Source organism: Doryrhamphus excisus, linkage group LG5, assembly GCF_037039965.1.
Source record: "Doryrhamphus excisus strain RoL-2023G ecotype Guam linkage group LG5, RoL_Dexc_Guam_v1.1, whole genome shotgun sequence".
Lineage (NCBI taxonomy): Eukaryota > Metazoa > Chordata > Actinopteri > Syngnathiformes > Syngnathidae > Doryrhamphus > Doryrhamphus excisus.
In genome coordinates this window covers 5,555,001-5,578,295 of record NC_136361.1, presented here as the reverse complement: position 1 = coordinate 5,578,295, position 23,295 = coordinate 5,555,001, and the positions used below count along the sequence as shown (strand labels likewise).

The 23,295-nt window shown below is 46.8% G+C and overlaps 2 protein-coding genes and 1 long non-coding RNA gene across 6 annotated transcripts in view; 2 read left to right on the top strand and 1 right to left on the bottom strand.

Annotated features, from left to right (window-relative positions):
- The window catches only part of ncf2 (neutrophil cytosolic factor 2), a 198,776-nt gene extending 175,957 nt beyond the window's left edge, over positions 1-22,819 (top strand). For 2 of the 3 annotated variants that reach the window (XM_078790627.1, XM_078790628.1), the window contains exons 8-15: positions 20,044-20,185; positions 20,261-20,326; positions 20,397-20,448; positions 20,528-20,774; positions 20,849-20,954; positions 21,978-22,101; positions 22,186-22,288; positions 22,681-22,819. In XM_078790627.1, the coding sequence (XP_078646753.1) occupies positions 20,044-20,185; positions 20,261-20,326; positions 20,397-20,448; positions 20,528-20,774; positions 20,849-20,954; positions 21,978-22,101; positions 22,186-22,277 (829 nt within the window). In that variant the 3' untranslated portion in view covers positions 22,278-22,288; positions 22,681-22,819. The remainder of the gene's footprint in view (positions 1-20,043; positions 20,186-20,260; positions 20,327-20,396; positions 20,449-20,527; positions 20,775-20,848; positions 20,955-21,977; positions 22,102-22,185; positions 22,289-22,680) is intronic. The other variant, XM_058060915.2, reaches the window with a different exon arrangement.
- On the top strand, positions 2,503-3,884 carry LOC131138595 (uncharacterized). The gene is made up of 2 exons (XR_013627381.1): positions 2,503-3,034; positions 3,503-3,884. It is a non-coding gene; the product is annotated as an uncharacterized LOC131138595 (long non-coding RNA).
- Positions 19,903-23,295, bottom strand: part of dph2 (diphthamide biosynthesis 2) — a 7,583-nt gene continuing 4,190 nt past the window's right edge. The window contains exons 6-9 of one of the 2 annotated variants that reach the window (XR_009120688.2): positions 22,882-23,058; positions 22,650-22,780; positions 20,285-22,068; positions 19,903-20,172 (exon numbers count right to left, since the gene is read on the bottom strand). Coding sequence is in view for 1 of the 2 variants with exons in the window: in XM_078790629.1 (XP_078646755.1) it covers positions 22,653-22,780; positions 22,882-23,058 (305 nt within the window). In the remaining variant the exon portion in view is untranslated. Of the gene's footprint in view, positions 20,173-20,243; positions 22,781-22,881; positions 23,059-23,295 lie in introns of those variants that run through there. The other variant, XM_078790629.1, reaches the window with a different exon arrangement.

Below are 23,295 nucleotides of genomic sequence, written 5' to 3'. Positions count from 1 at the left end.
AATTTGAATGCCACAACAATACACAGCACATTGAGCATCGGCAAGGATACCCGTTTGCCTTACACACCACTGGGTGAGGAAACGGTGAATTCCTTGCGTGCCAAGTTCGCGGACCTCCAAATTTTGATTATAGATGAAATATCGATGGTTGATCACAAGTTGTTGACGTACATTCATGGTAGGCTCCGACAAATTAAGCAAACCGGTGACTATGCTGCATTTGGCAACGTCAGCATCATCGCCGTCGGTGATTTTTACCAGTTACCGCCAGTCAAAGGAAAGCCTCTCTATGTCGATGACGCCACTTTCAACTTGTGGACAAATCTTTTCAGTGTTGTCGAACTGACAACGATAGTCCGGCAAAAAGATAATCAGTTTGCAGCATTGCTAAATAGACTACGCAAACATCCAAAAGGCGCGGCGTTGTTGGAAACAGACATAGAACTTTTGAAACAGCGCGAAACAGGTGAGGTCAGCTCCGCGTTACATGTGTTTCCAACCAATCAACAAGTCAACGAATACAATCTAAAACAGCTTTTCAGGATCTGTCCGGAGTACACGACGATAAAAGCTGAGGATTTCAGCCAAAACAAAAAATCGGGTAAATTAGAAAGAAAAGTAGGGCACCACAGCAAAGTTTACAACACGTGTTTAGAGGAAACTCTGCACATCGCTAAAGATGCACGTGTAATGCTTTGCAAAAACATTGATATTGACGACGGCTTAGTTAACGGGGTTAGTGGCACTGTCTCTGAGGTTCTTTTCCAAAAGGATGACACATTTCCGAGTAGGATCTATATAAAGTTTGATGATGCCAAAGTAGGTAAACAAAGGCGTGCACAAACTACTAATGAGTCCGTCACGCTAAAAGACAGTACATTTATTCTGCCAGAGGAAGAAAAAGTAACAAAAAGTGGTGGCATGCGTCGCCAGTTCCCTCTGAAGCTCGCTTGGGCTTGCACGGTACATAAAGTCCAGGGTGTTACCGTGAGCAATGTAGTTGTGTCTCTAGACAGGGTGTTTTCCGCAGGGCAGGCGTATGTAGCATTGAGTCGAGTCACGGCCTTAGACGGTTTGATTATTGAAAAATTTAATGCCGAAAAGATTTACTCTAACGATGCCATTAAGGATGCTGTGGGAAGGATGCCACCATTTTTGACAGAAATTGAACCAACACAAACAAATGTACAACCACCACATTTCACAATTTATTTGATCAATGTCCAAAATTTGACAAAACATGCGTCAGATTTGGCAGCATGTACACAGCACCTGCAGCCTAACTGCATCGCTGTGACAGAAACGTGGCTGCCAACGGCATGTACACCCAGCAGTGTAACCATTCCTGGGTATCATTTTCATAGCCAACCACGATGTTTGTCTTACTCCAGCAGTAACCCTGCTTTGGTAGAATTACAAGGGCAACAGCATGGCGGAGTTGGCATGTACATTGCAGACCACCTGCACTGTAGTGTTGTCTCCGCCCCAAACTTCAACTTGGAAGTTTTACTGGTGAACTGCTCCGCACCCAGTGTGTTAATAGCAGTTGTGTATCGACCACCCTCCTATCCAATGGCGTTGTTTCAAGGTCACCTTGGCACGCTGCTGGATTGGTTGCACCAGAAGTACGCCAGTGTTGTCATACTGGGAGATTTTAATGAAAATTTGTTAAAATCTTCCACTATCAGCACATTCATGGCTAGGAAAGGGTTCTGCCAGTCAGTCAAACATCCTACCACAGAAAAGGGTACATTAATTGACCACGTATATGTCAAAACATCACACTTTGATGTAGAATCAGTTGTGATGCCCACTTATTTCAGTGATCATGAAGGCATTTTGTGCTCTTTCAAACACTAAATTTAAAACGCACACACGCACACACACGTTCCACTTCAGCATTCTTCTGGCAGTCTTATATTGTGTAAAATGGGTTCAGGTGGTCTCACATGTTTAGCCAGTGGACAATTTACAAGCCACGAGTTTGCTCTTCCGAGAACGGTGGATTGGATTTGTCAATTGCTGAATAAAAGTGAAACCACAATGAAACTATTTGCCTTTTCTGAACACAAACTGGTTATTTGTCCAACCAGTAAATGAACTTGTACATATTGTAAACATGTACATATTGTAAATATGTAAATATTGTAAATATAGTATATTTATATAATATTTAAATAGTGTACATATTATATGTAAATATGTAAATATGTAAATATGTAAATATGTAAATATGTATATATGTAAATGATACTTGATGAAATGATTCCAGTGCTGCCTCACTCACCTGTCCTCTTGTCTTGATAGTTACCGGCTGTCTGCCTTAAAGTTAAATACTAAAGGGATTCAAATCTTTCAGAACTTTTTGAGTAGAGAAATTGATTTAGTCATGCACTGGCGCAAAATTCAACACTACCCAAAATTAAGATTCAAAGGGATTAAAACTAAGACTTTTCTGAAGACATAGTTAGTATTTTTCTAACCAGTGGACATTTCCCAATCCGCGAGTTTACTCTTCCGAGAACGGTGGATTGTGTTTGTCAATCACTGGCGAAAAATACGTTTTTCCAGACACGGTAATGCAAACAATGAGGGCTATGTAAATATGTAAATATGTAAATATGTAAATATGTAAATATGTAAATATGTAAATATGTAAATATGTAAATATGTAAATATGTAAATATGTAAATATGTAAACATGTAAACATGTAAACATGTAAATATGTGAATGTATATTGTGACTAACCTCTGCTCTTGTCTTTCTAGTTGCCGCCTGTCTTCAGTTCCACACACATCTTAATATTAAACATAGTAGAAGTGCATACGAATATTGACATAGTAGCAATAGAAGTACATGCGTATATTAGTGAACATAGTAGCAGTAGAATAGCATAGAAGTAAAACTAATCCCATCAGTGCATAATACCAACAATTATAATAGCAATGTAGTGTTTTGCATGCATGTGAGTTTTCATCAACAGGACAAGACCCCTCTGACGGTGTGAGTGTCCTCTGACAAGTGCTGCATGTGGTAAGATATGGAGCTGTTTTCACTTTTCATATTGGTCAAATTCTGTTCATGTGTGAAACACTTGCCTTTTTTGCCACTTGACATTATACTCATGTGATTTCTCCAGATACGTAAACCGGGCTCCAGACGACAAGTTAAACTTTGCTTTGTAGGTAAAATACATCTTGAAATGTTGCCAGTCACATAAAAACACTTTCTCTTTTTACCAAGTAGCTTTAATTAGCTGGAAGTTGGAAACACCTCCACTATTCTTAATGGACACAGAATCTTACATGAGTTTATGTTCTGCAGGGGAAAAATGTTAACCTGTTAACCAAAAAGTATGGGGTGCTTGTGCTACTAAAATTATACATAGAATGCCATGGTACTTGTAGTACAAAAAAACTTCCTCATGCTGTCTTCTTTGACTTTTTATATGATCATAGCAAGTTTACTAACACATTTGCTTTCACTTTCTCTGACCTGTAGTGAATGCTGGCTGCTTCCAGAGGAGCTCCCACCGTTGCACCTTGACATCCACCCATTGCTGACTGGATAGGATACTGGCGATTCTGGGAACTGGTCATCGTGGGACTGCAACTGCTGATCCTTTCCTCCACCCATTCTTAACCCTCTGTCCTTTCTTCACCACTGTCTACCTACCATCTCTCAGTCATCCCTCTCAACCCAACCGGTCGAGACAGAAGGCCGCCCCATAGAGCCTGGGTTCTGTCCAAGGTTTCTCAAAGAGTTTTTCCTTGCCTCCGTTGCCAAGTGCTTGCTCGTGTGGGGTTCAGTTGGTTCTCTTTCTAGATAACTTCCATATGATGATTAGAATTGGCACTATATCAAATAAATTGGCTTGACATAACTGCTTTTGTCATTTCTGCATGTTTAGTACATAACTCCACACGTGTTCATTCATAGTTTAGACAATCTACAATGTCAACTCGATCTCTGCTGCTATCCTGCAAAACACACCACCCACTTGGACCCTGGGTGGACCACAGAGATGCTTCACAGACCAAGGACCCAACCAGCAATCGTGATGGAGTCCACCAGCATGGCACATCAAAATATAGCTGGGATTGGTTCCAGCACACCTATGACCCATGTGGAGGATGAACAGCATAGAAGGATGTATAGTGATGAATGTCAACACAACTGTGTCCATAATTGACTGTTTGGAAGGGTGTTATGACAGATAATGACAACTCCTTCAAAGGTGGGTATGTGGTCATGTCCTGTTTGATGTCACAACTCCCTAAAAGTCTCGGGCCAGACAGACCATGTAAAATGTAGTTGTACTTTTCCAGAGGTTGGTGGCACTATACAGTCTAAGGTAAGTACATGGTCATGTCCTGTCTGTGCCACCATAGAAAAAATCAGACCATATAGAATGGAGTTATCCAATTCAAACAGTTGGTGGCGCTATATGTACACAGTCAGACTGATTTGGAAATGATCCGACCACGTGGAAGTTATGGCAGATATACATTTCAAGCAGTTGGTGGCGCTATAGAGTCTATGTACACACAGTATAACAAACTAGAGATTGACCCAACACACCAAAAAAAAGTCATGACAATCTGACCATGAATCAGGAAGTTATGGCAGATGTACATCTCTGCCTGTTGATGGCGCTATACAGTCTGTACACACACAGTCATAGACCAGAGGGTACACCAGACCACCAAAAAAAATTTGGGGCAGATCTGACCATATGGAAGTTACAGCTGATATACATTTCCACCAGTTGGTGGCGTTATACAGTCTATGTACACACAGTATAACATACCAGAGATTGACCCAACCCACCCAAAAAAATTTGGAGACAATCTGACCATGTATAAGGAAGTTACGGCAGATATACATTTCCACCAGTTGGTGGCGCTGTGTTTTGAACATGGGTTCTGGAGCGTTAGGTGCGTCCTGTCATGATAGACGTCTCCACCGAAAATCATAGTGATACGTGCAACGGGTGGCGAGGGATAATGAATTGAAACTTCTAGGTGGCGCTAGTGTGTCAATTTAGATTGGTGTCACATGGGAGCACCACCAGGGCGCTCAGGCCTGGATTAAGGCCTCACGTTTAAGATTTCAGCAGCCTGTGACCTTCTGCGAGCAAAATATGAGCCTTCGATGGTCAATGGCAAAGGCTGACCATTCGCCGTGGCCACGCCCACCACATGTGCTTTACACACGTCATAGTCCATCGACTGACATCATCAGTCTGTCAGTCAAACTGTGTATTGACTTTGATGTACATTGCTTAAAGGCAAGGCCAGACACCAGGCAGGGCCAGATAAGGTAAAAGTTAAGGTTAAAGTAAAAGTTTGGTGGCGTGCCACGCCCACATCCTAAGGAGCAGCCCAAAATCCTTCGCAATTTAACGTCGGCCATTTGTCTAGTGTCCGTTGATGCTACAACGGACTCATTCAATCGAACCCCCTAGGAGGAGTTCGTCGAGATACGACCCCTACAAACTCCCCCAAATGGCCGCCGCCACCTAAAATGGCCGACTTCCTGTTGGTTTTTGAACATGGGTTCTTGAGACTTTTTTGTGCGTTCTGTCACGAGTGATGTCTCCTCCGAAAATCATGCCGATACGTGCAACGGGAGGCGAGGGATAATTATTTTAAAACTTGTAGGTGGCGCTAGTGAGTCAATTTGGCTTGGTTTCATATGGGGGCCCCACCAGGGCCCTCAGGCCTGGAATCTGCCCCCCCTTATGAGGATTCAAGCCCATGCGACCTTTTGCGGGCGAATGATGACCTTTTCTATGTAAATGGCGAGGTCTGAGCATTCGCCGCCAGGCCACGCCCACCACGTTCGCTTTTCCTGCATCATGGTCCATCAACAGGCTTCACCAGGCTGTCAGGCAGTGACCTTGTGACCCTGATGTTCATCTGATGAATCTCCTGGCAGAAAAGGCCTCATGTAGATGACACGCCTTTAGCCTGTCGCCAATAGGTGGCGCTGCGACGAAATCAGGAAGTGACCTACGGGGACCTTCGGGGCGGGGCCATGATCACATGTACCAAGTATGATGAAGATCTGACCACGTGGAGCCAAGTTATTCACGTCTACAGTTACGCTCAGCGTGCAAGGCCCGGACATATGAAAATGGGCAAAATTTGGGGGCGTGCCACGCCCACATCGTATGGAATATCCCAAAATCCTTCGCAATTTAACGTCGGCCATCCGTCTAGTGTCCGTTGATGCTACAACGGACTCATTCAATCAAACCCCCTAGGAGGAGTTCGTCGAGATACGACCCCAACTTCTGGCCCAAAAACGTCCGCCGCCATCCAAAATGGCCGACTTCCTGTTCGTTTTCCAATATGGGTTCTTGAGACTTTTTGGTCCGGCCTGTCACGATAGACGTCTCCACCGAGTTTCGTGACGATAGGTGAAACTGGTGTCGGGGGCTAATTTTTTTTAAAATTCAAGGTGGCGCTAGAGAGCCAATTTTGGAACATGATATTTGAAACCCATAAAATATAAAATTTTTCGCCAGACCTGATGCGCTCGCCAAATTTGGTGAGTTTTCGGGCATGTTGAGGCCCTCAAAAAGGCCGACGGTTGGCAGAATAATAATAATAATAATAATAATAATAATAAACGGAACGATAACAATAGGGCTTTCGCACTGGTCAGTGCTCGAGCCCTAATTAAAACTGCAAGCAGTGATGAGCGGGCTCGAGCACCCCGACGCGGTCGGGGGTACGCGCGGGTCGGGGGTACGCGCGGGTCGGGGGTACGCACGGGTCGGGGGTGCACGCGCGACCGAATGGGCGCGCGGACGCGCCGTACAAAAAACCGCGGCGATGGGATAAGCGGTAAGGGAGTCACGGCACTTGCAATTTTCCGCCAGAAGGGGGCGACACCGGCGGCGAGGCGGGTGCGCGGTCACGTCCCGTCCGACGCCCCGAACCACCGTAAAAAAATTCACGACGATCAGACCGCGCGGTAGGTACTTGCGGTGGATATACGTTTCCACCAGTTGGTGGCGCTATACAGTCTATGTACACAGACAGTCATAGACCAGAGGGTACCCCGAACCACCAGAAAAAAATTCGAGCAGATCCGACCATGTGGGAGGAAGTTACGGCAGATATACATTTCCACCAGTTGGTGGCGCTATAGAGTGTATGTACACACACAGTCATAGAACAGAGGGTACCCCAAACCACCAGAAAAAATTTGGGCCCGATCCGACCATGTGGAAGGAAGTTACGTCTATATACATTTCCACCAGTTGGTGGCGCTATAGAGTCTATGTACACACAGCATAACAGACCAGAGATTGACCCAACCCACTAAAAAAAATTTCAAGACAATCTGACCATGAATCAGGAAGTTACGGCAGATATACATTTCCACCGGTTGGTGGCGCTATAGAGTCTATGTACACACACAGTCATAGACCAGAGGGTACCCCAGACCACCAGAAAAAATTTGGGGCCGATCCGACCATGTGGAAGGAAGTTACGGCTATATACATTTTCACCAGTTGGTGGCGCTATAGAGACTATGTACACACACAGTCATAGACCAGAGGGTACCCCAAACCACCAGAAAAAAGTTGGGGCCGATCCGACCATGTGGAAGGAAGTTACGGCTATATACATTTCCACCAGTTGGTGGCGCTATAGAGTGTATGTACACACACAGTCATAGACCAGAGGGTACCCCAAACCACCAGAAAAAATTTGGGCCCGATCCGACCATGTGGAAGGAAGTTACGTCTATGTACATTTCCACCAGTTGGTGGCGCTATAGAGTCTATGTACACACAGCATAACAGACCAGAGATTGACCCAACACACTAAAAAAAATTTCAAGACAATCTGACCATGAATCAGGAAGTTACGGCAGATATACATTTCCACCGGTTGGTGGCGCTATAGAGTCTATGTACACACACAGTCATAGACCAGAGGGTACCCCAGACCACCAGAAAAAATTTGGGGCCGATCCGACCATGTGGAAGGAAGTTACGGCTATATACATTTTCACCAGTTGGTGGCGCTATAGAGTCTATGTACACACACAGTCATAGACCAGAGGGTACCCCAAACCACCAGAAAAAATTTGGGCCCGATCCGACCATGTGGAAGGAAGTTACGGCTATATACATTTCCACCAGTTGGTGGCGCTATAGAGTCTATGTACACACAGTATAACAAACCAGAGATTGACCCAACACACCAAAAAAAATTTCAAGACAATCTGACCATGAATCAGGAAGTTACGGCAGATATACATTTCCACCAGTTGGTGGCGCTGTGTTTTGAACATGGCTTCTGGAGCGTTAGGTGCGTCCTGTCATGATAGACGTCTCCACCGAAAATCATAGTGATACGTGTAACGGGTGGCGAGGGATAATGAATTGAAACTTCTAGGTGGCGCTAGTGTGTCAATTTAGATTGGTGTCACATGGGAGCACCACCAGGGCGCTCAGGCCTGGATTAAGGCCTGACGTGTAAGATTTCAGCAGCATGTGACCTTCTGCGGGCAAAATATGAGCCTTCGATGGTCAATGGCGAAGGATGACCATTCGCCGTGGCCACACCCCCCACATGTGCTTTCCACACATCACAGTCCATCGACTGACATCATCAGTCTGTCAGTCAAACTGTGTATTGACTTTGATGTACATTGCTTCAAGGCAAGGCCAGACACCAGGCAGGGCCAGATATGAAAAAGGTAAAAGTTTGATGGCGTGCCACGCCCACATCCTAAGGAGCAGCCCAAAATCCTTCGCAATTTAACGTGGGCCATCCGTCTAGTGTTCGTTGATGCTACAACGGACTCATTCGGTCAAACCCCCTAGGAGGAGTTCGTCGAGATACGACCCCTACATCCTCCCCCAAATGGCCGCCGCCACCTAAAATGGCCGACTTCCTGTTGGTTTTAGAACATGGGTTATTGAGACTTTTTTGTGCGTCCTGTCACGAGTGATGTCTCCTCCGAAAATCATGCCGATACGTGCAACGGGAGGCGAGGGATAATTATTTTAAAACTTCTAGGTGGCGCTAGTGAGTCAATTTGGCTTGGTTTCATATGGGGGCCACACCAGGCCGCTCAGGCCTGGATTCTGACCCCCCCTATGAGTTTTCAAGCCCATGCGACCTTTTGCGGGCGAATGATGAGCTTTTCTATGTAAATGGCGAGGCCTGAGCATTCGCCGCCAGGCCACGCCCACCACGTGCGCTTTTCCTGCATCATGGTCCATCAACAGGCTTCACCAGGCTGTCAGGCAGTGACCTTGTGACCCTGATGTTCATCTGATGAATCTCCTGGCAGAAAAGGCCTCATGTAGATGACACGCCTTTAGCCTGTCGCCAATAGGTGGCGCTGCGACGAAATCAGGAAGTGACCTACGGGGACCTTCGGGGCGGGGCCATGATCACATGTACCAAGTATGATGAAGATCAGACCACGTGGAGCCAAGTTATTCACGTCTACAGTTACGCTCAGCGTGCAAGGCCCGGACATATGAAAATGGGCAAAATTTGGGGGCGTGCCACGCCCACATCGTACGGAATATCCCAAAATCCTTCGCAATTTAACGTCGGCCATCCGTCTAGTGTCCGTTGATGCAACAATGGACTCATTTGGTCAAACCCCCTAGGAGGAGTTCGTCGAGATACGACCCCAACTTCTGGCACGAAAAAGGCCGCCGCCATCCAAAATGGCCGACTTCCTGTTCGTTTTCCAATATGGGTTCTTGAGACTTTTTGGTCCGTCCTGTCACGATAGACGTCTCCACCAAGTTTCGTGACGATAGGTGAAACTGGTGGCGGGGGCCAATTTTTTTTAAATTTCAAGGTGGCGCTAGAGAGCCAATTTTCAAACATGATATTTGAAACCCATAAAATATCAAATTTTTCGCCAGACCTGATGCGCTCGCCAAATTTGGTGAGTTTTCGGGCATGTTAAGGCCCTCAAAATGGCGCTCATTTTGGGAGAAGAAGAATAATAATAATTAAAACTGCAAGCAGTGATGAGCGGGCTCGAGCACCCCGACGCGCTCGGGGGTACGCGCGGGTCGGGGGTACGCGCGGGTCGGGGTCGTGTGCGCGACCGGACGGGCGCGCGGACGCGCCGTACGAAAAACCGCGGCGAGCGGATAAGCGGTAAGGGAGTCACGGCACTTGCAATTTTCCGCCAGGAGGGGGCGACAGCGGCGGCGAGGCGGGTGCGCGGTCACGTCCCGTCCGACGCCGCGAACCGCCATAAAAAAATTCACGACGATCGGACCGCGCGGTAGGTCCTTGCGGCGGATATACGTTTCCGCCTGTGGGTGGCGCTATAGAGTGTATGCGCCCACACGGTAACGGACCGGAGGGTACCCCGAACCAACAGAAAAAATTACGGGCCGATCCGACCGTGCGTAAGGAAGTTACGGCAGATATACATTTCCACCAGTTGGTGGCGCTATAGCGTATGTACACACACTGTCATAGACCAGAGGGTACCCCAGACCACCAGAAAAAATTTGGGCCTGATCGGACCATGTGGAAGGAAGTTACGGCTATATACATTTCCACCAGTTGGTGGCGCTATACAGTCTATGTACACACACTGTCATAGACCAGAGGGTACCCCAGACCACCAGAAAAAATTTGGGCCTGATCCGACCATGTGGAAGGAAGTTACGGCTATATACATTTCCACCAGTTGGTGGCGCTATACAGTCGATGTACACACACAGTCATAGATCAGAGGGTACCCCAAACCACCAGAAAAAATTTGGGCTTGATCCGACCATGTGGAAGGAAGTTACGGCTATATACATTTCCACCAGTTGGTGGCGCTATACTGTCTATGTACACACACAGACATAGACCAGAGGGTACCCCAAACCACCAGAAAAATTTGTGGCCCGATCCGACCATGTGGAAGGAAGTTATGGCTATATACATTTCCACCAGTTGGTGGCGCTATACAGTCTATGTACACACACAGTCATAGACCAGAGGGTACCCCAAACCACCAGAAAAAATTTGGGCTTGATCCGACCATGTGGAAGGAAGTTACGGCTATATACATTTCCACCAGTTGGTGGCGCTATACTGTCTATGTACACACACAGACATAGACCAGAGGGCACCCCAGACCACAAGAAAAATTTGTGGCCTGATCCGACCATGTGGAAGGAAGTTACGGCTATATACATTTCCACCAGTTGGTGGCGCTATACAGTGTATGTACACACACAGTCATAGACCAGAGGGTACCCCAGACCACCAGAAAAAATTGTGGCCTGATCCGACCATGTGGAAGGAAGTTACGGCTATATACATTTCCACCAGTTGGTGGCGCTATACAGTCTATGTACACACACAGTCATAGACCAGAGGGTACCCCAAACCACCAGAAAAAATTTGGGCTTGATCCGACCATGTGGAAGGAAGTTACGGCTATATACATTTCCACCAGTTGGTGGCGCTATACTGTCTATGAACACACACAGACATAGACCAGAGGGTACCCCAGACCACCAGAAAAATTTGTGGCCCGATCCGACCATGTGGAAGGAAGTTACGGCTATATACATTTCCACCAGTTGGTGGCGCTATAGAGTCTATGTACACACAGTATAACAAACCAGAGATTGACCCAACACACCAAAAAAAATTTCAAGACAATCTGACCATGAATCAGGAAGTTACGGCAGATATACATTTCCACCAGTTGGTGGCGCTGTGTTTTGAACATGGCTTCTGGAGCGTTAAGTGCGTCCTGTCTTGATAGACGTCTCCACCGAAAATCATAGTGATACGTGTAACGGGTGGCGAGGGATAATGAATTGAAACTTCTAGGTGGCGCTAGTGTGTCAATTTAGATTGGTGTCACATGGGAGCACCACCAGGGCGCTCAGGCCTGGATTAAGGCCTCACGTTTAAGATTTCAGCAGCCTGTGACCTTCTGCAGGCAAATGATGACCTTTTGATGGTCAATGGCGAAGGCTGACCATTCGCCGTGGCCACGCCCCCCACATGTGCTAAACACACATCACAGTCCATCGACTGACATCATCAGTCTGTCAGTCAAACTGTGTATTGACTTTGATGTACATTGCTTCAAGGCAAGGCCAGACACCAGGCAGGGCCAGATATGAAATGGTCAAAGTTTGGTGGCGTGCCACGCCCACATCCTATGGAGCAGGCCAAAATCCTTCGCAATTTAACGTGGGCCATCCGTCTAGTGTCCGTTGATGCTACAACGGACTCATTCGGTCAAACCCCCTAGGAGGAGTTCGTCGAGATACGACCCATACATCCGCCCCCAAATGGCCGCCGCCACCTAAAATGGCCGACTTCCTGTTGGTTTTAGAACATGGGTTATTGAGACTTTTTTGTGCGTCCTGTCACGAGTGATGTCTCCTCCGAAAATCATGCCGATACGTGCAACGGGAGGCGAGGGATAATTATTTTAAAACTTCTAGGTGGCGCTAGTGAGTCAATTTGGCTTGGTTTCATATGGGGGCCACACCAGGCCGCTCAGGCCTGGATTCTGCCCCCCCCTATGAGTTTTCAAGCCCATGCGACCTTTTGCGGGCGAATGATGACCTTTTCTATGTAAATGGCGAGGCCTGAGCATTCGCCGCCAGGCCACGCCCACCACGTGCGCTTTTCCTGCATCATGGTCCATCAACAGGCTTCACCAGGCTGTCAGGCAGTGACCTTGTGACCCTGATGTTCATCTGATGAATCTCCTGGCAGAAAAGGCCTCATGTAGATGACACGCCTTTAGCCTGTCGCCAATAGGTGGCGCTGCGACGAAATCAGGAAGTGACCTACGGGGACCTTCGGGGCGGGGCCATGATCACATGTACCAAGTATGATGAAGATCTGACCACGTGGAGCCAAGTTATTCACGTCTACAGTTACGCTCAGCGTGCAAGGCCCGGACATATGAAAATGGGCAAAATTTGGGGGCGTGCCACGCCCACATCGTATGGAATATCCCAAAATCCTTCGCAATTTAACGTCGGCCATCCGTCTAGTGTCCGTTGATGCAACAACGGACTCATTTGGTCAAACCCCCTAGGAGGAGTTCGTCGAGATACGACCCCAACTTCTGGCACGAAAAAGGCCGCCGCCATCCAAAATGGCCGACTTCCTGTTCGTTTTCCAATATGGGTTCTTGAGACTTTTTGGTCCGTCCTGTCACGATAGACGTCTCCACCAAGTTTCGTGACGATAGGTGAAACTGGTGGCGGGGGCCAATTTTTTTTAAATTTCAAGGTGGCGCTAGAGAGCCAATTTTCGAACATGATATTTGAAACCCATAAAATATCAAATTTTTCGCCAGACCTGATGCGCTCGCCAATTTTGGTGAGTTTTCGGGCATGTTAAGGCCCTCAAAATGGCGCTCATTTTGGGAGAAGAAGAATAATAATAATAAACGGAACGATTACAATAGGGCTTTCGCACTGGTCAGTGCTCGAGCCCTAATAAACGGAACGATTACAATAGGGCTTTCGCACTGGTCAGTGCTCGAGCCCTAATTAAAACTGCAAGCAGTGATGAGCGGGCTCGAGCACCCCGACGCGCTCGGGGGTACGCGCGGGTCGGGGGTACGCGCGGGTCGGGGTCGCGCACGCGACCGGACGGGCGCGCGGACGCGCCGTACGAAAAACCGCGGCGAGCGGATAAGCGGTAAGGGAGTCACGGCACTTGCAATTTTCCGCCAGGAGGGGGCGACAGCGGCGGCGAGGCGGGTGCGCGGTCACGTCCCGTCCGACACCGCGAACCGCCATAAAAAAATTCACGACGATCGGACCACGCGGTAGGTCCTTGCGGCGGATATACGTTTCCGCCTGTGGGTGGCGCTATAGAGTGGTTGGCCCACACGGTAACGGACCGGAGGGTACCCCGAACCAACAGAAAAAATTAGGGGCCGATCCGACCGTGCGTAAGGAAGTTACGGCAGATATACATTTCCACCAGTTGGTGGCGCTATAGCGTATGTACACACACAGTCATAGACCAGAGGGTACCCCAGACCACCAGAAAAAATTTGGGCCTGATCCGACCATGTGGAAGGAAGTTACGGCTATATACATTTCCACCAGTTGGTGGCGCTATACAGTCGATGTACACACACAGTCATAGACCAGAGGGTACCCCAGACCACCAGAAAAAATTTGGGCCTGATTTGACCATGTGGAAGGAAGTTACGGCTATATACATTTCCACCAGTTGGTGGCGCTATACAGTCTATGTACACACACAGTCATAGACCAGAGGGTACCCCAAACCACCAGAAAAAATTTGGGCTTGATCCGACCATGTGGAAGGAAGTTACGGCTATATACATTTCCACCAGTTGGTGGCGCTATAGAGTCTATGTACACACAGTATAACAGACCAGAGATTGACCCAACACACCAAAAAAAATTTCAAGACAATCTGACCATGAATCAGGAAGTTACGGCAGATATACATTTCCACCAGTTGGTGGCGCTGTGTTTTGAACATGGCTTCTGGAGCATTAGGTGCGTCCTGTCATGATAGACGTCTCCACCGAAAATCATAGTGATACGTGTAACGGGTGGCGAGGGATAATGAATTGAAACTTCTAGGTGGCGCTAGTGTGTCAATTTAGATTGGTGTCACATGGGAGCACCACCAGGGCGCTCAGGCCTGGATTAAGGCCTCACGTTTAAGATTTCAGCAGCCTGTGACCTTCTGCAGGCAAATGATGACCTTTTGATGGTCAATGGCGAAGGCTGACCATTCGCCGTGGCCACGCCCCCCACATGTGCTTTACACACATCATAGTCCATCAACTGACATCATCAGTCTGTCAGTCAAACTGTGTATTGACTTTGATGTACATTGCTTCAAGGCAAGGCCAGACACCAGGCAGGGCCAGATATGAAATGGTCAAAGTTTGGTGGCGTGCCACGCCCACATCCTATGGAGCGGCCCAAAATCCTTCGCAATTTAACGTGGGCCATCCGTCTAGTGTCCGTTGATGCAACAACGGACTCATTCGGTCAAACCCCCTAGGAGGAGTTCGTCAAGATACGACCCATACATCCGCCCCCAAATGGCCGCCGCCACCTAAAATGGCCGACTTCCTGTTGGTTTTAGAACATGGGTTATTGAGACTTTTTTGTGCGTCCTGTCACGAGTGATGTCTCCTCCGAAAATCATGCCGATACGTGCAACGGGAGGCGAGGGATAATTATTTTAAAACTTCTAGGTGGCGCTAGTGAGTCAATTTGGCTTAGTTTCATATGGGGGCCACACCAGGCCGCTCAGGCCTGGATTCTGACCCCCCCTATGAGTTTTCAAGCCCATGCGACCTTTTGCGGGCGAATGATGACCTTTTCTATGTAAATGGCGAGGTCTGTGCATTCGCCGCCAGGCCACGCCCACCACGTGCGCTTTTCCTGCATCATGGTCCATCAACAGGCTTCACCAGGCTGTCAGGCAGTGACCTTGTGACCCTGATGTTCATCTGATGAATCTCCTGGCAGAAAAGGCCTCATGTAGATGACACGCCTTTAGCCTGTCGCCAATAGGTGGCGCTGCGACGAAATCAGGAAGTGACCTACGGGGACCTTCGGGGCGGGGCCATGATCACATGTACCAAGTATGATGAAGATCTGACCACGTGGAGCCAAGTTATTCACGTCTACAGTTACGCTCAGCGTGCAAGGCCCGGACATATGAAAATGGGCAAAATTTGGGGGCGTGCCACGCCCACATCGTATGGAATATCCCAAAATCCTTCGCAATTTAACGTCGGCCATCCGTCTAGTGTCTGTTGATGCAACAACGGACTCATTCGGTCAAACCCCCTAGGAGGAGTTCGTCGAGATACGACCCCAACTTCTGGCACGAAAAAGGCCGCCGCCATCCAAAATGTCCGACTTCCTGTTCGTTTTCCAATATGGGTTCTTGAGACTTTTTGGTCCGTCCTGTCACGATAGACGTCTCCACCAAGTTTCGTGACGATAGGTGAAACTGGTGGCGGGGGCCAATTTTTTCAAAAATTAAAGGTGGCGCTAGAGAGTCAATTTTGGAACATTGTTTTCGGGACCCCCACCAGATCGAAATTTTCGCCAGACCTGACGCGCTTGCAAAATTTGGTGAGTTTTCGGGCATGTTAAGGCCCTCAAAATGGCCGTCCTTTCGTCAGAATAAAAAACGGAACGATTACAATAGGGCTTTCGCACTGGTCAGTGCTCGAGCCCTAATAATAAACGGAACGATTACAATAGGGCTTTCGCACTGGTCAGTGCTCGAGCCCTAATAAACGGAACGATTACAATAGGGCTTTCGCACTGGTCAGTGCTCGAGCCCTAATAAAAAACGGAACGATTACAATAGGGCTTTCGCACTGGTCAGTGCTCGAGCCCTAATTAAAACTGCAAGCAGTGATGAGCGGGCTCGAGCACCCCGACGCGCTCGGGGGTACGCGCGGGTCGGGGGTACGCGCGCGACCGGACGGGCGCGCGGACGCGCCGTACGAAAAACCGCGGCGAGCGGATAAGCGGTAAGGTAGTCACGGCACTTGCAATTTTCCGCCAGGAGGGGGCGACAGCGGCGGCGAGGCGGGTGCGCGGTCACGTCCCGTCCGACACCGCGAACCGCCATAAAAAAATTCACGACGATCGGACCACGCGGTAGGTCCTTGCGGCGGATATATGTTTCCGCCTGTGGGTGGCGCTATAGAGTGGTTGGCCCACACGGTAACGGACCGGAGGGTACCCCGAACCAACAGAAAAAATTAGGGGCCGATCCGACCGTGCGTAAGGAAGTTACGGCAGATATACATTTCCACCAGTTGGTGGCGCTATAGCGTATGTACACACACAGTCATAGACCAGAGGGTACCCCAGACCACCAGAAAAAATTTGGGCCTGATCCGACCATGTGGAAGGAAGTTACGGCTATATACATTTCCACCAGTTGGTGGCGCTATACAGTCGATGTACACACACAGTCATAGACCAGAGGGTACCCCAGACCACCAGAAAAAATTTGGGCCTGATCCGACCATGTGGAAGGAAGTTACGGCTATATACATTTCCACCAGTTGGTGGCGCTATACAGTCTATGTACACACACAGTCATAGACCAGAGGGTACCCCAAACCACCAGAAAAAATTTGGGCTTGATCCGACCATGTGGATGGAAGTTACGGCTATATACATTTCCACCAGTTGGTGGCGCTATACAGTCTATGTACACACACAGTCATAGACCAGAGGGTACCCCAGACCACCAGAAAAAATTTGGGCCTGATCCGACCATGTGGAAGGAAGTTACGGCTATATACATTTCCACCAGTTGGTGGCGCTATACAGTCTATGTACACACACAGACATAGACCAGAGGGTACCCCAAACCACCAGAAAAAATTTGGGCTTGATCCGACCATGTGGAAGGAAGTTACGGCTATATACATTTCCACCAGTTGGTGGCGCTATAGAGTCTATGTACACACAGTATAACAGACCAGAGATTGACCCAACACACCAAAAAAAATTTCAAGACAATCTGACCATGAATCAGGAAGTTACGGCAGATATACATTTCCACCAGTTGGTGGCGCTGTGTTTAGAACATGGCTTCTGGAGCATTAGGTGCGTCCTGTCATGATAGACGTCTCCACCGAAAATCATAGTGATACGTGTAACGGGTGGCGAGGGATAATGAATTGAAACTTCTAGGTGGCGCTAGTGTGTCAATTTAGATTGGCTCAGGCCTGGATTAAGGCCTCACGTTTAAGATTTCAGCAGCCTGTGACCTTCTGCAGGCAAATGATGACCTTTTGATGGTCAATGGCGAAGGCTGACCATTCGCCGTGGCCACGCCCCCCACATGTGCTTTACACACATCATAGTCCATCAACTGACTTCATCAGTCTGTCAGTCAAACTGTGTATTGACTTTGATGTACATTGCTTCAAGGCAAGGCCAGACACCAGGCAGGGCCAGATATGAAATGGTCAAAGTTTGGTGGCGTGCCACGCCCACATCCTATGGAGCGGCCCAAAATCCTTCGCAATTTAACGTGGGCCATCCGTCTAGTGTCCGTTGATGCAACAACGGACTCATTCGGTCAAACCCCCTAGGAGGAGTTCGTCAAGATACGACCCATACATCCGCCCCCAAATGGCCGCCGCCACCTAAAATGGCCGACTTCCTGTTGGTTTTAGAACATGGGTTATTGAGACTTTTTTGTGCGTCCTGTCACGAGTGATGTCTCCTCCGAAAATCATGCCGATACGTGCAACGGGAGGCGAGGGATAATTATTTTAAAACTTCTAGGTGGCGCTAGTGAGTCAATTTGGCTTGGTTTCATATGGGGGCCACACCAGGCCGCTCAGGCCTGGATTCTGACCCCCCCTATGAGTTTTCAAGCCCATGCGACCTTTTGCGGGCGAATGATGACCTTTTCTATGTAAATGGCGAGGCCTGAGCATTCGCCGCCAGGCCACGCCCACCACGTGCGCTTTTCCTGCATCATGGTCCATCAACAGGCTTCACCAGGCTGTCAGGCAGTGACCTTGTGACCCTGATGTTCATCTGATGAATCTCCTGGCAGAAAAGGCCTCATGTAGATGACACGCCTTTAGCCTGTCGCCAATAGGTGGCGCTGCGACGAAATCAGGAAGTGACCTACGGGGACCTTCGGGGCGGGGCCATGATCACATGTACCAAGTATGATGAAGATCTGACCACGTGGAGCCAAGTTATTCACGTCTACAGTTACGCTCAGCGTGCAAGGCCCGGACATATGAAAATGGGCAAAATTTGGGGGCGTGCCACGCCCACATCGTATGGAATATCCCAAAATCCTTCGCAATTTAACGTCGGCCATCCGTCTAGTGTCCGTTGATGCAACAACGGACTCATTTGGTCAAACCCCCTAGGAGGAGTTCGTCGAGATACGACCCCAACTTCTGGCACGAAAAAGGCTGCCGCCATCCAAAATGGCCGACTTCCTGTTCGTTTTCCAATATGGGTTCTTGAGACTTTTTGGTCCGTCCTGTCACGATAGACGTCTCCACCAAGTTTCGTGACGATAGGTGAAACTGGTGGCGGGGGGCAATTTTTTCAAAAATTAAAGGTGGCGCTAGAGAGTCAATTTTGGAACATTGTTTTCGGGACCCCCACCAGATCGAAATTTTCGCCAGACCTGACGCGCTTGCAAAATTTGGTGAGTTTTCGGGCATGTTAAGGCCCTCAAAATGGCCGTCCTTTCGTCAGAATAAAAAACGGAACGATTACAATAGGGCTTTCGCACTGGTCAGTGCTCGAGCCCTAATAATAATAATAAACATTACGATTACAATAGGGCTTTCGCACTGGTCAGTGCTCGAGCCCTAATAATACTAACAGTCATTGTCACATGTCAAAAACAAGCAAACCCTCCCGAGACCAGCATGTCATTCATAAATCCATCAAATAAGTACAGTGAATTAGGATTTAATATGAATAAATGAAAACTAAATATGGGTTTTAACATAATTAGGCAGACATGAAGTAACACCCCTATAGTCACCTTCACTCTGCCATTATTCTCTGTTTACATCAACAATGTCAGGCTATGCTCGTGAGCTAACTAGTTAGCTTCTCCGATTTACTGATTGTAAACTTAAGTGTTTCAGACGGCAAGAGGAATGAGGATGAAAAAGCCCAAAATTGACCACTTCCACACAGAATGAGAGGAGTAGCGTCATAACATTACGCTACATGTAACTTGTTTTTTGATATTTTTGGACTAATAGGCTATAGTCGATCATGAAACCATCATTTATTCATTTAATCCATCCATCGTTTATCGATTATGAGGTCTGGTCGCGGGGGGTAGTAGCCTACTTAATCCAGCTCATTCCGGTAGAGACCAGAGACTGTGTCCTGTGTTTTCCCCGAGGCCACCTACTGGTCAGATGTCCCTACTGCACCTCCTCTAACGCACTAAAACCATTTGGTATATAAAGTACGTCATAAATTAATCCTTATTTCTAACCTTTTCCTCTCTTTTTAGGACTTTGGAAGGTGAACCTCACATCGTCCGCTATGAGTTTATTCCCGAAACCAGCGACGAGTTGGCCGTAGTCCCGGGCAACGTTGTATTTGTTCTGCAGAAAGGTTCCGACAACTGGGCCTCGGTGGTCTTTAACGGAAGAGTAAGACCAGCACGCTTAAAAAACACGTGATTCCATTCATACGGTGTGTTTAATTTCATCAGGATTTCCTTACAGAAGGGACTCGTTCCTTATAATTACCTTGAACGTTTGGAAATGTCCTTAGGGGCCACGCTGACGCAGGTGAGAAGCTTGCAGATTTACATGATCCTTGATGTAGTCGTTCATTTTGCTCTGTTGGATTGGGAAACAGGAATCAGAACCTCCAAGTCGGGAACCACCGACCAGGCCAGAAAGGAAACAAGGTACGCATATTCATCGTAATGATGATCGCTTTATTTCATGAATACAAATCATGTTTTGTTTTGTTTTTTTAAATTGAAGGTTTTGTTCGTGGTGGTGACTTGCAACAAAAGGTACGCAGTCAGAAAAGTGACATTCAAGTACATGATGGCATCTTTAAGAAGAACTTTTTTTTACAGGAAGTCCTCCCTGGTGACGACTTATGCATCGTCAAAGTCTACCACACGTTCAACTTGGCCGTGTGTCTACCAAGCGGCTCCACGTACGCAACGCTGGTAGAGCAGATCAGTAAGAAACTCAACCTCTCGTCTTCGTCCATCGTGTTGAGGTACGCTGTACAGTTTTTTCCCCACCCCCCTTCGTGACTAAACCAACTGAAGTACTCATGTGATTTCTTTATAGTTTGACTTCAGATGCAAAAAGTGCCATCGATGAAGAAACCGACATGGGGAGTGTGTGGAGTCGTGATGGTAGCCGCCGCCTCACATTGTGGTGCCACATCAGAGAAGTGAGTACATCTTTTAAAAAAATAAATAAATAAAATACAGTGGAACCCGTTTGAACCTGCTTTCGTACAGGATGTTAGGTAAATTACTGTTAAAAAAAATACATTAGTATACTATTAGAGCCCTCTAGGCTTGAAATAACACCCCTATAGTCACCTTCAGACTCATATTACCCAATATAGTAGACATAACAGCTAATAGGCCATAGATTTTTTTGTGCTTCTCATGCCTGATATCCGTACAATAACCAATAATTAATGTATATTATTAGAGCCCTCTAGGCTTGAAATAACATCCCTATAGTCACATTCAGACTCATATTACCCAATATATTAGACATAACAGCTAATAGGCCATAGATTTTTTTTGTGCTTCTCATGCCTGATATCCGTACAATAACCAACAATTAATGTATACTGTTAGAGCCCTCTAGGCTTGAAATAACATCCCTATAGTCATCTTCAGACTCATATTACCCAATATATTAAGACATAATAACAGCTAATAGGCAACTGATTTTTTTGTGCTTCTCATGCCTGATATCCGTACAATAATTAATATATACTATTAGAGCCCTCTAGGCTTGAAATAACATCCCTATAGTCACCTTCAGACTCATATTACCCAATACAGTAGACATAACAGCTAATAGGCCATAGATTTATAAGCAACTTATGTGTCAAGCTAAGGTCTCACACAGATACAATGTACACTATACTTGCGCACCATCTAGTGGTTCAAATGTGAATTACACCTAATGACAAATGAATGTAAAAAAATAGTTTTGTCAGATTTGGGTTATTTATTGGGGTAAAAGTTTGGCTTTTTGTGGAGTATGTGTTGTAAAGAGTAAGTTGTGTACTTATCTTTGTTCACTGCACTTACACACAATATGAGCTCGCAGGCCGTGGGTTTGAGACCCCTGGTGTAAACGGATTCCACTGTACTGTACATACAGGATTCTTTCTGTGCGCTACATGCGTAAATACTGTGTTTTTGTGTGTGTGTGTGTACTTCCTGTTTAGCATATTGGTGCAACGCCACAGATGACCGAGATGATGACTTTGGTGGCACTTCATTCGTATGAGTCGTCCAATCCTGAAGATCTGAGTTTTACTAAAGGGGATAAAATCACACTCATCTGTAAAGGTAATGTTTTATTCACACACACAAGAAGAAATAATTTATTTTAACAATTTTTAATTTATTATAACATTGTTTTTCAATCCGCAGTCAACCAGGACTGGATGGAAGGCCATTGTCATGGAAGCACGGGCATCTTCCCGGCCTCGTTTGTGGAGGAAGTTCCAACGAATGGCCAGTGATGTTCACAAAGGTAATTGAACTACTCACCTACAGGGCTAAAAAAAAAATGTGAATAATGTGCGGACACATAAAAAGCCCTAAACCAGGGGTGTCCAAACATTATTCAGGGAGGGGCCACTTTGATATTTTGTGACGCAACACGTGTTGTAGATATGCAAAGAAGTGATGGGTGAAAAAACATGTCCTTAACTTCACCCACATTTTTTCTTTTTTTTTTTTACTTAGTCTTTTTTTTTTTTCTTAAAATATTATGACTTCGAAAAAAGACTTTTTTTCCTTTAGTTTTAAACTTTCTCATTACATATAAAAATATTTTTTTCCCCACATAATTACAACTTTCATGTTAAGTCATAATAAGAGATGTGACTGACTGATCATGGAACTGCTCCTTCTTCTTCATAGGCGATGGCGATACCCTTCCTCCCTTCCACAGCCTTCACCACGGGCGTCTCCCCCAACTTCTGCTCCAAGCCGCGCCAACTCCGATGGGCCAGAAATGATGCTGAAAAGAAACAGCAGACATAAAATGTACAACAATAAAGATTTTAAAAATCCATTCAGTCGATGTCTTCTATGCCTTAGAATAGTTTTAAAGACGCCTACCTGCTGAGTTGGTGTTGGCCACAGTCAGGGTCTGCTTCCTGAGGACCACTGAGGAGCTGTGTGAGGTGACGGGTTCTGTGTCCAGCTTGTAGTTCCTCAGGGCTCCTGTGATTAGAGATACGTCCGTCTGGTCGGAGTGCTCCTGACCTTCATCCAAAGGCACATGGCTTTGTCCACCTACAGATAAACATACATCCAAAAGTCAAAACTAGGAGGAAAAAGTCTAAATTATGAGAGTCAATTAAAAGTAGAAATTACAAGATTAAAAGTAGATAGGAAATTCAATAAAAGTATAAATTACAATGTAAATACTAGAAATTGTCAGATAAAAAAAAAAGTGAAAATTAAGAGATGAAAAGTCATGAGACAAAGGCATAAAGTCAATTAAAAAGTCAATTATCGGATTAAAAAAAA